The sequence below is a fragment of the Betta splendens genome, chromosome 14 (assembly GCF_900634795.4).
Source record: "Betta splendens chromosome 14, fBetSpl5.4, whole genome shotgun sequence".
Taxonomy (NCBI): domain Eukaryota; kingdom Metazoa; phylum Chordata; class Actinopteri; order Anabantiformes; family Osphronemidae; genus Betta; species Betta splendens.
The window spans coordinates 9,890,466-9,904,447 of NC_040894.2; the positions used below are offsets into that span (position 1 = coordinate 9,890,466).

Sequence of the window (13,982 nt, forward strand, 5' to 3'; positions counted from 1 at the left end):
ATGAGTGAGTCAATAAGGATTCCAATGATCTGGTCCAGCAAGCAGTGGTTAAACAGCGATAAATCTGTGCAGTCTTTGCGCACACGCGCCTGCAGGGGACAGCCTAAGATTGCGTTGCTGGCGCAGGACCACATGTGCCCGAGTGCTGCCTCCACGCAAACACGAGAGGGAGGGGGGGGGGGGGGGGTGCTTGACACATGGACGAGGAGGTACATTTACTCACGCGCACACACACACACACACGCACACGCACAGGCACGCACGCACAAATCAACAGCCGCTGTTGATCCGCGCTGACTAGATGCTGTGGTCTGCGCCGCTCTGCGTTTGCGCCCCGCACCAGCGCCAGCGCGGGCTGCACCGCCTCGCGCACTAACTCTGCATTGACGTGGGGAGGAGGGGGAGGGGGTGCTCTTATTATAATTCAACGTCAGACCAAGTTTGATAAACGCCCTCCCTCCCCCCACTCACCTCCCTCCCTCCCTCCCTCCCTCGCTTTGCGCCTCTCTCCCTCTCCGTGGTCCATTTCAATGGTCTTAATTCACAGTGCGGAGGGAGCGTCTTTATCTCCTCCTCCTCTACGACCATCTTTGTGATAAAACACTGGCTCTGGGCTCCCAGCAGCAGCAGCAGCAGCAGCAGCAGCAGCAGAGGCTGGCACTGCAGTTGCGCTGGCACACGTTCAACGTGGGTGCACGCAGGGAGCGAGCGAGAGAGAGAGAGAGAGAGAGAGAGAGAGAGAGAGAGAGAGAGGGACCCGCCGCATCTTGTGGATTTCTTTGCGAACCAGCCCGTGTACATGGTTCTCCTCGCCGTTCCTCTGGCACGTTCTGACCGGGAGTTGGGCTCACTTCGCGAGACACAATGTGGCAGCGCGCGGCGGCGGCGGCGGTCGCGGTTTTACTGTGTTGCGTCGGGGACTCGCGGGCAGGTTTTCCAAATCAAATCAACATCGGTAAGTTCAACGGGTTACGCACGCACGCACACACGCACGCACGCACGCACACACACACACACACACACACACACCAATGCAAGATTTCTGTTGATTCGCGCTGATTAGGTCATTTGCATAAATCACTGCCAAGTTCAGCGCTCGCGCAGCTATGGAGGGGGGGTTAAAGCGTAATTACGGGCATTTTGGTAACAATTAAGTTTCCAAATGATCCTAAACTTTCCTTATTTCATTCCTCCATCTCAGATCGAAGCGCCGTCCTCGTCGGTGGCGTGAGTGGAGCGCGCGCTCCCCGTTAGTTGGGAATGATGTAATTAGAGCGCTGTCGTGTGTGACTTTTCTCCCGTAGGTGGACTGTTCATGCGCTCCACTGTGCAGGAGCACAGCGCCTTCAGGTTCGCCGTGCAGCTGTACAACACCAATCAGAATGTGACGGAGAAGCCCTTCCACCTCAATTACAATGTTGACAACCTGGAGTCGTCCAACAGCTTCTCCGTCACACACGCCTGTGAGTACGCGCCGTGGACGCCACAGTGTTCACGCGCAGCGCCCGGACAAATCAACACACAATCACACACATGTTGACACGCCGCGACTGAGGCTCCAGTAAAATGGGTGGGAACCTGCCAAGCGCCAGCGAGCACAAAAGCCCAGCCAGTCCTCTTAAAACCCACCAGCTGGACGCTGGAGTGCGATGCTCTGTTACTGGCGGCACCCTGTGGTTTTTGGGGAGTCGAGTAATTCAGTATGATGAAGATGTAGTTACTCCATCAATGAGCTCGAAAGTGGAGGATCTCAGTGACGCTGACAGAGTTTTGACTTCTGATGACTTTGCAACCTAAGAGTATATATTGAGTTTACAGAGTATAATAAGGACAAAACACTTCGCCTAATATTCATAAGCAAATGTTTTCAAACACCCCATCAAGCTTTAACTCCTGAGTGCAGCTGTGATGGACAAATCGCTACTGTAACAGTAACATGCTGAATCCATTCAGTCATCTCTGCAACATGATGGATTTGATGGGACGGGCCGTGGAGTGTGAGACGGCTCCCTAATTGGTCCAGCAGTCGCTCCTCTGCCATGTAGGGCACCGAGTTCTGTCGGGGGAATTCATTTGCTATCCCTCTTCCCGCCAACTGCACGTCGCGCTTCACGCTAAAGTCTCAGCTTCAGCTCCGGACGCCGTCGGTGAGAGAAAGGCCCGAAACCCGAGGCCGCGCGCAGCCTTTACGCCCTATCGCGCGCTCACACCTTGGCGCGAGCGCAGCCGAGCGCTGGGCGATTACGCGGAGCGGCGGCGGGGTCAGTGCCTTGCCCGAGGGCACTTTATCAGTGGCTGCCGAGGACGAGATGGGCGTTACATGCTCGGCTTGTTCGCGCCGGGCATGAAATGCACACCCTCCCGCGTGGGCCCGTTTTCACCGCCAAGGGGCCAAATGCAGTTATGTAAAATGAGTCACACAGAGAAAAAGTTTCCTCGCGACAGCGTCAACGGGCTGTTTCTCGTCCAGTCCTGCTTATTGGCCGTTCGGATCATTGATTCTATAGGAGCGGCTGCGTCTTTAGGATGATCCGTCTGCAGGAATCACACTCTTATTCGGGCAATTTGGCCCCCGAAGCGGCCGGGACAGAGCAAGCGGGCCCTTTGTTTCTTAGAGATAAGGGTAAAAACCGAGCGCCGCGGTTCTTATTATAGCACTTTTCTGGCAGGTGTTGATGTAGCAAGCGAATGTGATGAGTCTGATTTGCCACATTTACACTTTGGCAGGCGCCGCATGTTAGTCACTGCCGTGCTGCGGCGCCCGTCGTTCATTTGGATATTGGAATACGAGCAAGTGTCAGGATGACGGCGACTTTGAGTTTACTTGAGTCTTATGATTCTAGGAACAGGCCGGGAAAGGCTTTGAATTAAATAAGCTCAAAGGTGTGGGAAAGCGAGACGTCACAGTTGGCCTGAAGCTGTTTTGTTGCCGTTTGTTTATGGATTTCGAGTGGAATAAAGCAGGACAACGCTGCCGTGCTCCAGCTGGGTCAGTGTATAGTGACTTCCCAATCCCTCATGGCAAATGACTGCGCTATTGGCAGCGCGGATCGATGGGTGGAAGGCTGTAGTCCAGTGGTGTGTGTGTGTGTGTGTGTGTGTGTGTGTGTCTAGTTAGTTCCCCGATATGGAAAAATCCATTCCCCCCCTCAGCTTTTACTCCGACGCCGCCGCGTTTCATTGCAGATGCAAAACATTAATAGCGAAACAAGCTCTAAACACTCAGTGATCCGTTGCTGTTCCACTGTTCCACCCAGTCGTCGTCAGTGAATGGAATGAACTCCGACAAAGAGGACTCCTCCGTGCCGCCGCGTTACTCTCTCACCAATTTGTGGCTGGAGCGAGGATGCAGGTTGTATCGATGTGACACCTCGCCCCGGGCCGGGACGGAGCGTGTGCATGGATGCAGAAGCGCGGAGGTTCTATCAATTAGCACCGGGGTCAGGGCGCCGAGAGGCAGCGGAGACAGAGCCTGGCTGGACGCGCACACGAGCTGGACTGGGCGGACTGGGCGGACGGGGTGTGACCACGGCCTCCTGCAATAAGTCACAGGACCAATCAGAAACTGCGATGGGAAAACTTCCACTTTCACTTTTCTTATCTAAACTGAATCATCGCAGAGCAGAACTCATCCGGAGATGAACTCTGATTTGATCAAACATCAATCTGACTGCATGCTTCTTGCTTGAGAGTCTATTATAGCCTCCCATCCTCCCTCGGCTATGAGTCAACCAGCGTGCTCAGACAGAGGCAATGTGTAGGCAACGGACGGTTCCCACCGAAGCTGCACGCACATACATATCTACATATCCTCCTCCTCCTCCTCTACCGCATTATTAGGAGTTGGGCGAGTTCTGCACCGAGCCGTGTACGAATAACCACGACTAGCTGAGAGGCTTCACAGGGAAAGAGGTGCGATTCTTCACCATATCAAAGGTTAGGATGAATATGGGATGTTTGCTATAGTTAGCATTGGTAAACAAACACGCTGGGATGTAACCTAGCAGCACCGAACAACCTTGGATCTGTCGTAGCCATGAGAACTAATTTAAACCGACAAGTCATGAATGATGCATGAGCACCAGAGACAAGGTTTTCAAATTGTTTGGCCCGAGGAGAGAATTATGAATGATAGTTTCCATCTTAATTTACAGACTCTGGCCGGCGTAATAAACACGTCCACGAATGACAAACGATTATTGGAAGCGGGACGGTTTTTACGGCGGCGTCGGAGCCGACGCGGCGCCGTTGCGAGCGAACGGCGCTCACCTGCTCCTGTTAAAGCCGGATCTGGATCCTCGAGGCCCTTGAGCGGAGAGCGACGCTCGCCCAAAGGCGCGTCCCCGTGAGCTGCTGCTGTGATGATTTGACTTCAGATATGGATTTTTGGAGGAACATCAGAATCTCCGCTTTCTATCCGCGCCTCAGCGTTTGCTGCAGTGCTCCAGTGGTACCGTGCTCCTGTATGTTTGCACAGTGGGCTTTTATTCCTCCATTCCAGCCTCCAGCAGCCGGGGGCCCTCGCCTGCGTGTCCCAGCTGTAGAACCCCCCCGCTGTCCTGTTGTTTTAGCATGTGGCCGCATCCAGTGGCGCTTCCCAGATTAAGGCTAATCCAGCGAGCGCTGCCTCGCTCCTCCTTTACAACGAGCGTCTGCAGGGGGGAACCCACTGGAGGGAACCGCGTGCTTCCACAAAGCTGGAATCTGCACACAAGGGGGAACTCCAGCCGCCCATTCGCCCCCAGCTCTCCTTTCCGCCGTTGGTCGTTTGAGGTGTGGATGGAAACGTGAAGCGCTTGTGCCGCGTGTCGCCGCACAGGACGCGCGTTTGTTCGGCCACGTGAAAGGAACGCGAGGCGAAACGCCGGCGCCGCGGTCCTCAAACGAGAGCTGATCTAAAAATACAGTGGAATCCGTTTCATTCCACATCTACTGCGCCGTAAATAACAGTTGTGATGCGAATCTGGGTTTGATGGGTTCTTTTTTTGACTTTCACGTAAATGCCTTGGCTTGATTAAAACTGCCACGAATAGAAAGGAGCCGAGTCTTTGGGGTCTCAGTCTCATGAAAGGCCAAACATGAGGTGGAGTGAGTGCAGCTTGAAGGAGGCTGTGTGGTGGTAATGATGTAGTGATCGACAGCGAAGCTTTAAAAACACATCAACCGCGGTTGGAATACATAAGTTATACAGTGATTTAGGATCAATCATTCCACAGTCTGAGTGGGACCTGCACCTTCACTCTCTCCATCCTAAGTGGTTTTAACCATGTGCTCCGTTTCAGACTTGGTCTGTTATTTGACACAAGCTCGCTTATTTATTCAAAACCACTGCTGCCTTAACTTTACTTCACTACTGATGAAAACTGAATCCAGACGCTTCACTTTTTTCCACATCTTTCTGCTGAGACATGACTTACAAATGAAGTTCACACTTTCATGGCGGCCGAGCACACGAGCTGCGTCGGAAAACACGCGGCAGGAGCATTATTGGACTAAAACCATCCAATGCGGCGACGCCGCTAATGTTGTGCAGAGGAGCAGTGGAGGAGGTTACGGCGCGTTGAATCGTTCGTCGCTGACTTTGATCCCTCTCCGGCGTGTGCAGGGAAGGCTCCGGCCTCCGTGACTCCAGACGTGCAGCAGCACTTAGCGGTGACGGTAGCAGAACACATACGCCTTGGACTGCGGTGAAGCCAGTCTGCTGTACGTCCTGTCCCGGCGACACTTTAGCCACTGCTCCTTGTTGCTTGAAATAGCAGGTATAGTATGTACTTCCTGCAAATCCGCCTCAGAGATCCTGCCTGTTCCCATAAGAAACCTAACGCCTTGTGCTGTTGTTCTGAGTAAAAATCAAAGGACCAATAAAATCTATATTAAACTCTCAGCAGTTCATTGACTGATTAGAAACTCTGGATAACTTTATAATATTTAACTTCTGGATTATTGGCATCACAGGATATTGTTTGGTGTAAGGGGCTTGTTGGACATTGGACACTGGTCCAAATATTCTGTTTTCGCCTAGTTTCTGTTCTCCTCTTAACCCCATTCTTTTCTTCTGCCGTCGCTATATGCAGCACAGGTTCTGCTTGTCCGTCCTCCTCTCACTGAACAAACGGGCCTGGGACAAACACGGCAGGTCCGTCCCCTCCCTCGAGTCCCCCCGCTCTCTCCTCCTGTAGCTTTGCGCTCAGACTGTGGTAGAAAATCAATTCCTCACCAGGCAGCGGCAGCCGCACGCGCGTAAACAGGTTATTTATTATTGCTGCAAAAAGTAAAGTTGTTGTGCTCACGTTCTCCAAATGCAGCGTTTAATGCCCTTAAATCTCAAGTCTCTCAGCAGTGACACTAAAGAGAGATGCTCTCCTCATCCTCATCCATTTTTCCCATTTATGCTTTCTTGTATGAAGCACTGCATGAGGCGTTATTCTTACCACCCCCCCCCCCCCCCCCCCCCCCCACTCCTTACAACAACATGGCCTTAAGAATTCACTTTGTAGGCTCGGCTGTGCACGTGTGGCACAGGTTCAGCTCTATACCTCGACTCCGGAGGCAGGATTGTTAGGCGATGGGGAAAATCAAACGGACGGAGTGGCGAGGGGCGAAACTCTCCACTCGGATTCCAATGATGCGGATAAAGGCTGCGCTAGGATTCTGGACAGAGTCTGCAGAGCAATGAATAGCTCCCCTTCCGCGCTGTATTAAAGCAAATGACGCGTGTGGTCATTCCTGACCACCATCAGGAGAGTTAACCGTAGCTGACCAGTGTTTACAGCTCCACCAGCCTGAATACACTGTATATGATTTCATTAGTCCTGCCGGTTTAACCTTCACGAAGCAAGCATCCATTATTGCTTCCATTTTAGAATTAAATTAGATGATATTTATTGAAGTCAGAGGGCTGAAATTCCAGTTTGACTTTTCATAAACGAGGCGATTTACTGTGTGTGGAGGTCATTTGTGGAGTCGAGCTTGCTGCTTCCTCCGGCCCACGTGATGCGTGGAGGGCCCATAAAAAACGGACTGGTTAAACTGGCGAAGGACGAATATGCTGCCGTACGGCCCGGTTTTTCCACGGGACCTCAGGTGGCGTCAAATCGGGAATCGCCGTGAACCTCTTCTACTGCGTTCCTGTGTATTTGCCCATTAATAGTTGTGCCCAGTGCACTGATCCCCCCCATTACATCTAGCTGATTACCCCAGCAGTTGCATTCAGATGGAGGAGAAGTGAAGGGCACCGGGCCGCGCAGCGTCGCCGGGGGGGGGAGCAGACATCCCACATGGCGCCCATTCATTCAGATGCAGATAAAGATTAATGTCACCATAATTTCCCTCTCATCCCAAGTTTTTCAGCCGGGCCCTGTTCATTCGTGGGGCTCAGCCGTCTCATTTCCGAGGCGTTACGGAACGTGCGCCCGTGCCTGGACTGAACCCCCGCTCTGTCTCTGTCTCCAGTCTGCTCCCAGTTCTCCAGAGGAGTCTACGCCATCTTCGGCTTCTACGACAGGAAGTCCATGAACACGCTGACCTCCTTCTGCGGGGCGCTGCACACCTCCTTCATCACGCCCAGCTTCCCCATCGACGCCGACGTGCAGTTCGTCATCCAGATGAGGCCCAGCCTGCGCGGCGCCGTCCTCAGCCTGCTGGACCACTACAAGTGGGACAAGTTTGTGTATCTGTACGACACGGACCGAGGTGAGAGCGGCTGGCAGGTCGAGCTCCCGCAGACGTGTCGTCACGCGACCTAGACGATCGGGCTTCAATATTGAAATCTCCCGTCCCCGATTCGCAGTCTGCCGGGTGTGATACATCCAGCGCCATGACAGTAATGATGCCCGTTTACTTCACTAAGTGTCTGAATGCTCACATCAGCCCCCAATAGCTCCTTGCTTCCGAGGAATGAATCATTCGCAGGTGCTGCTGATCCACCGCTGTAGCGCAACTCCCGACTGCCGAGCCTCTAATCCTCAGTACTCTCTGATTACCATTGACTTCTAATTGGATTATATAAAGACAGCCAAACATAATCTCGCTTCCTGCGTGTGCTTCTTGGCCCGCCGCCCCCTTCATGTAGGCCAACTATTTACAGAGTGGGTCTGTGTCGTCCTCCGAGGGTCATCGCCAGCAAGTGTGTAACGCCACAGCCCGTCTGCGCGTCGGTGCCGCTAATCATAACGTGTCTCATGCGACGCCATTCGAGTGGTGGTGACTGTTCAGTAAATGCAGGTTATCCGGTTGCAGTCGCAGCCGGAGCTGTTCAAAACGGTGCGTTCAAAGTATTTTTAAACCGGCGTGGAGCATTTCTAGGACGAGTGCGTCCCTTTTTCACTCTAGCGCCTCGCTTTATAGATCTCCACGTTAGGTGGGTGTCGAATCTGCTGCTCGGTCGTGAAGCGGCCTCTCACCAGAGCCATTTTGCCACAGCAATTCTGGTACAGAGTGAGAGTCATTCCCGGGCCTTATAACAAACTAATTCAGCAGAGCGGCTCAGGAAGTTGCGTTGTGTATGTTCAGCATCATGTTTCATGACCTCATTAGGAGGTTGTTGAGGCGGGGGGAGGGGGCGCCCGCTTTTGACTGATCCTGCCAATGTATTTCTGTGGCAGATTGCAGGAGCCGATAATTGGTTGGCTGCTGTGGTCGAGACAAAACTGATTAAGCGCTTTATAGCCTCTCCTGGGCTCAATCAACCTTCTCAGAAGTGTTTCCTGATGTGACCCTCGGAGCTCTGCTCGACTTTGCTGGTCTCAGTCGCCCGCGGCGCCGCGGCTGACGGGCCGCCATCTGTAATAGTGCGCCCGTTTCCACAGTGTGACACAGTGTAAACACTGTAGTTTAGGACGGATCCCCACATGCCGCACAGCTTGTGTTTGCTGAGAGGCCGACTGGACGGCCCATTTTGGCTGCCAGTCTCCCAGCGCTCCTCCCCATCAAGGCTCTGGAGCAAAATAACCACCAGTCATCCAAATGTCTGTTTAATTGTCATTATAGGAGGAGGGCTCAATTTGGGGCTAGAGAGGGACTAATATGCCACAGAGGAATTCTATAAAGGCGCGTGTGTTGTTAGTCACTAAACGAGGAACTTTCAGTTTGTTTTATCAGTTGGGTTTGGACGTCTTTATCCTTGTGTACGTGTAGGTGTGCAGGCTATGAAGCGTCCTTGTTAAACAGACTAATGGCCGCTGGCGGAACAGACCTCTCAAACCCAAGAACATCTGGGCCGCACCAGCTGGCTGCTGAGAGTAGGATCACACCGGGTTTTTCATATTTACTGTAGCTAATTTACTGCTAATTGCGCAAACTTAGACACTGCATGTGTTCAAGCACCGGGTGAAAAGGCATCAAAGTACAATGTGCATGCGTGTTATCTAATGAACGCTGCAAAGAGCTGTTCCAGGGTGCATATGCAGGTGACAGAACAGTCCTCAGCGCTTTCTTCTCTTGCCTGTCTGGGCCCACGCTGCAGTCGAACAACATGAGCTGCACCTTTTCCCTCCGGCCTGACAAATGGCTGTAATTGTGAATTTGCATTCAGTTTGCAGTCATCCCGCCGCTGAATGTCTGCCTGGTAACGTATGATTAATTGCATGCTGATAGAGAGACGCGCTCTGCGGTCAGGCTTGTTATCGGAGAGTGGAAGGACAGACAGACAGACAGGACGGCACCAAGCAGTCGTTTCCGTCCGTGAACGCACCTTTACTTCAGCAAGGACACGGTTCAATAGGTAGCGAACCCCATCTGCTCCCTCCTGTGGGTAATCACCATTTTCCCATTGCCCCCATAATAAACCCATGCTGTCCCGCCATTCATGGACTGCATTATGCATCATAGCCAGCATAGTGAGAGGAAAGGAGAGCGTAACTGGGATACACATGTAACAGAATTGCCAACTAGTGACTGAAAGGTGCTTTTCTGTAAGATGGATTTCAAAGGATTCAGGAACAAAAAGACATGTAGAAGAGAACCAAGGTAAGACAGAACTGCGTCGCATGTAATAAACGTCCAACTTAGAACACAGCCTTTTTTTCCTAGCGTTGATAGACACATTCATTTTTTGGCACCTCACTTTTGAGAATTCTCCCACATTTAGTATGTTGAATGTATTCTAGTTCACCCTTGGGAAGCGCACAGCTGATAGCTTTACAGCAGGGAGTGGAGTGTGCTTAGAAAGTCCACACTCCGCTGTTTGTGTGCATGTGTGCATCCTGTGCACTGACCTCATTGGTGAAAACCTCAAAGCGGGCTGCGCGTCGCCTGAGCAGATACAGCTGAGGTGTTAGCTGCGTGTTTCTGCATGAACCGAACCTCGTCTGTTGTCAAACGCTCACTCTGCTCTGCCAAATGCCCAAAAAGGCATCAATTGATCCATGCACATCCACGCATGCAGAGGCAGCAGCTTAGAAGCAGCATCACACATGCAAGCGTTGCATCATGTTACCTGCAGACTGAAGTAATGGGATCTGTATCTATAAAATCATACAAAATAGATAGTTCACTTACTGTAGAAATGACTTAGGAATAATAAATTGCGATTGTGATGAGCTATTATAAGTTAAACACAACTTTGTCTTACTGTATGGACATAGTTGCTTTCAAAGATGAAGACACATCTACTGAACAGATTGGCTGACAGGCTTTTGTTGCAGACACGGTACGAGCCTAGTGTAGCTAAGGCAACGTTCAGAAAGATTTTTATGTAACTACAAACAGTTGCATCACATTTTAGTTTTTGTTCCTTGAATAAGTGAGTTGCGATAGTTACACATGCTCTGTACCGTGTGTGCTATCGGCTCAGTGCCTGATCAGGAGGGCAGCTGGAGCTGGCAAAGATCATAGCTTCAGCACCACGGACAGCTCCTGGGTTCTTTCTCCTCTAGCTCCCTGTTACCTCGATTTTATTTCTCATTCCATTATTCATGCTGTGCCTGGATGCGTTCAATTTTAACCTACAGACAAAAACTAATTAAAAAAACAAACAGGCAGAGAATGAGCAAATGCAGACACTTCCAAACAGGTCATAACAACAGTTATAGTAGAAAAGACAAATTAGGTGCTACTGAAACAATACGTCTGATCTTTCCTCTTGCTGCAGTCGACCATGACAATGTGACAGTGATAAACAACCCCACAACACTGAAATGGAACTCACTACTTGATAATCAGACAGCTTGTATTTGTTTTGTATTGTTGTTACAGATATTATATCAATGAGGGGTTCTGGGGCTCTTCATCAACAGTATCAACACTCACAGCAGGACTCCGTCTTATTAGTGTCATGTGACAGTAAATGTAATTTTACATCACAGATCAGTCATACAACATAGCTGCATGCAGAGTTCAGCTCATGAATTATTAGAATAAACTGCAAAACAGCACGAGTTGTTGTGTGTTTGACAATGTTTGTTCAAACTCACTTTTTCCAAGTAGACGTTCTATGTAGTGAAATCCAAACCACTGGTGCCCACGTCCAGAGCTCTCACCAGCATAGAGGCAGTATGTGCAGTCTTACCTGATGACAAAATAAATATGACCCAAAATTAAATTTAGTTAGAGTTAAAGTGCACTGGAAAAGGTAGAAACTCTCTAAATGAATGGGGCAGATGGAGAATAGGTTGTCTGCACTACTTCAGGTTTGCTTTGTTTTAATAATATCTACACAGACACAGTTGTGCCACTGTAGTCACTTTGTTATACAAGAACATAAATCTCACTATAGCTACAAATGACTCTGAAGCTATAAACTATAATTGATACCTACTCTATGTTACTATATATACATACATGTATATACATATATATATATATATTTATATTATATCATATTATATTATTATAATATAAGATTAATTCCTATTGTTCCTTTTTGCTGCTTACAATACTGCTGCTTAAACAATCAATCCACATGGTAATTTTAATCATTGATTGTCTAATCAGTCACCAGGTCCTGCCCTCCCTTTGTTAAATAGCTGTTCACTCCTGCCAGCAGCTCAGCGAGAGGTTTATTTTAGCCAGAGCAGAGATTCTTTCCTCTCAGCACTGTTGTCTCAGCTGTTCGCCGATGAGGAAGGAGCGGCATCTTGAGATGAACAGAAAAGAAAATGAAGCGGTACAAGGATGAAGCGTGAGGGAAGGAACAGAGGAGTCAGCAAAGCCTTTGTTCGTCTCTTGCGTCAGAAAACAGCAAATGGCACAGAGGGCCAGGCTCTGTCAAATATGCTGTCAGAGGCACCAAGTGTTTCTTACCGGGACGTTGGAGCCCCCTCCCATTGTCTTCCAGATCCAGCTCCAACCTTAGTACCGGGCCTGGTGACTAAACCATGCAGGTGACTAATAAAAAAAACCCTGTGCATCCAAATTTGCCCAAAAACATTTCATTTGTTTGTAGGGTGAGCGGTTAGACTTAATAATTATGCTACACTGTACAGTCGCCTTTATATTTATTTTATGGCTAAATGATTTTTTAATTCGAATCTGCTTCAGGACTATCGCAATTTTATTAACTTTTCGCCGAAACTCGGATAAACAATTATGTAAACCAAAACCGGAGGACAAGCGTTCAACATTCTGTTAGCAAGTTTGCAGCTGTCATTAGATAAGAAATAATCTGTTTGATTAGCTCCGATTGTGGATTTGGCAGCGGTGGGTGGTGTGGGGGTGCAGGGCGCTTTGCGGTTCAGCCAGTTTGGACCGGGGAGCTGTTATCTGCATTGGTCTGCATTGGGCGTGGGCGTCGTCAGGCTAATTGTACTCAAAAGTGTCCTTTTACTGTCAATCGGCAGCTTTAATCCCCTTCATTATTTCCCCTGCCTCCGTGAGCGCCGGCCCGCCGAAAAAACAGGGTTCTCTGTGGAGCCACGTATGAGCCGGAGAGATTTTGTTTCGGAGATTACTCTGAAGTAGCTCCAGTGGCTTTGTCTGAGTTCCCTCTGGTGCCGCGCTTAGCTGCGGGCGCCCCATGACAACGGCTGCGGTTCAGACGCCTTAGAGAGAATTTTAAAGAGGTCACCTTCTTCTGGGGGGGCTGCACACACCACCCTCAGCCGCCACGTGAGCCGCTGCTCAAGACGGAGCAGAGGAAGCACGCGGGCCGGTCGATCAGGTCAAATGTGACAAATCTGTGGTCAAAAATGATTCTGCGATATATGAAATTAGTGAACGCTTTTATTGTGACGCGTGGAGAACCACGGTGTTGTGAAGCCAATAGCCAAAGCCAATCCTGTGAGCAGAGAATAGCATATGAGAGGAGAGCTGATCTCCTGGGCAGTCGGAAGTGGGCAACTAAGCTCGTTTACTGAAGGGAGTCCCGCGCGCCGGCCAAGGCCGCTTTGTGCTCCCGCTTCGGCAGCTGCCATCGTCTGCACAAACGCCCTTCGCTGCGTTTTACGGATGAACGTCGAAGCCAAGTGTGTGTTGTGTTTGACGGGAGCGCGGCCTGGTTTGTTTTAAGCGTCACTGTTGGATGGGGAAAAAAAAACCAAAACGTTTTAAACAACTTTCCAGTGTCTTTCCTCCTGCGCTGGATTCACATTAGGCCACCGGCCTCCACTCGGAGCCACTGTCGGCGGTTGCTGCACTGAAAATGTCAGCGCTCATCGCAGCCATTGTCACCCGGCTGCGTATCCGGTTCACGTCACTGTTTATCTCTTCAGGAGACCGGTCGTCAGAGCCACTAAAACTGATTTCAGCCAAGTGGAGACGCGGCCGTGAAAGGTTAAAGCCGTTTTCTTCTCCTACTGTTGTTTTTTTGCTTCCTCCAGCATGTTCGTAACCTACGGGATGAGGCGTGTGACGCAACGCACGGCTCGGGTTGAGCTGAACGTCCGGTTCGGCTGGATGCTGCGGTCTGAACGCTGAGAAACACTTAACTGAGTCACATTTTCTCTCACATCAAGGCTGTTTTTTGCAAATGTGAGAGAAATGATTTATGTTCTATAAATAGCCGTGTGGAAATATGCTCCTGGTTTTGAATATGTATTATGTTTCAG

General features: G+C 50.3%; 1 protein-coding gene across 5 annotated transcripts in view; it reads left to right on the forward strand.

Annotated features, from left to right (window-relative positions):
* The first annotated feature begins 538 nt into the window (after positions 1-538).
* Positions 539-13,982, forward strand: part of gria3a (glutamate receptor, ionotropic, AMPA 3a) — a 39,659-nt gene continuing 26,215 nt past the window's right edge. For 3 of the 5 annotated variants that reach the window (XM_029173899.3, XM_055502082.1, XM_029173898.3), the window contains exons 1-3: positions 539-955; positions 1,305-1,463; positions 7,453-7,692. In XM_029173899.3, the coding sequence (XP_029029732.1) occupies positions 865-955; positions 1,305-1,463; positions 7,453-7,692 (490 nt within the window). In that variant the 5' untranslated portion in view covers positions 539-864. The remainder of the gene's footprint in view (positions 956-1,304; positions 1,464-7,452; positions 7,693-13,982) is intronic. The other 2 variants (XM_029173896.3, XM_029173897.3) reach the window with 1 other exon arrangement.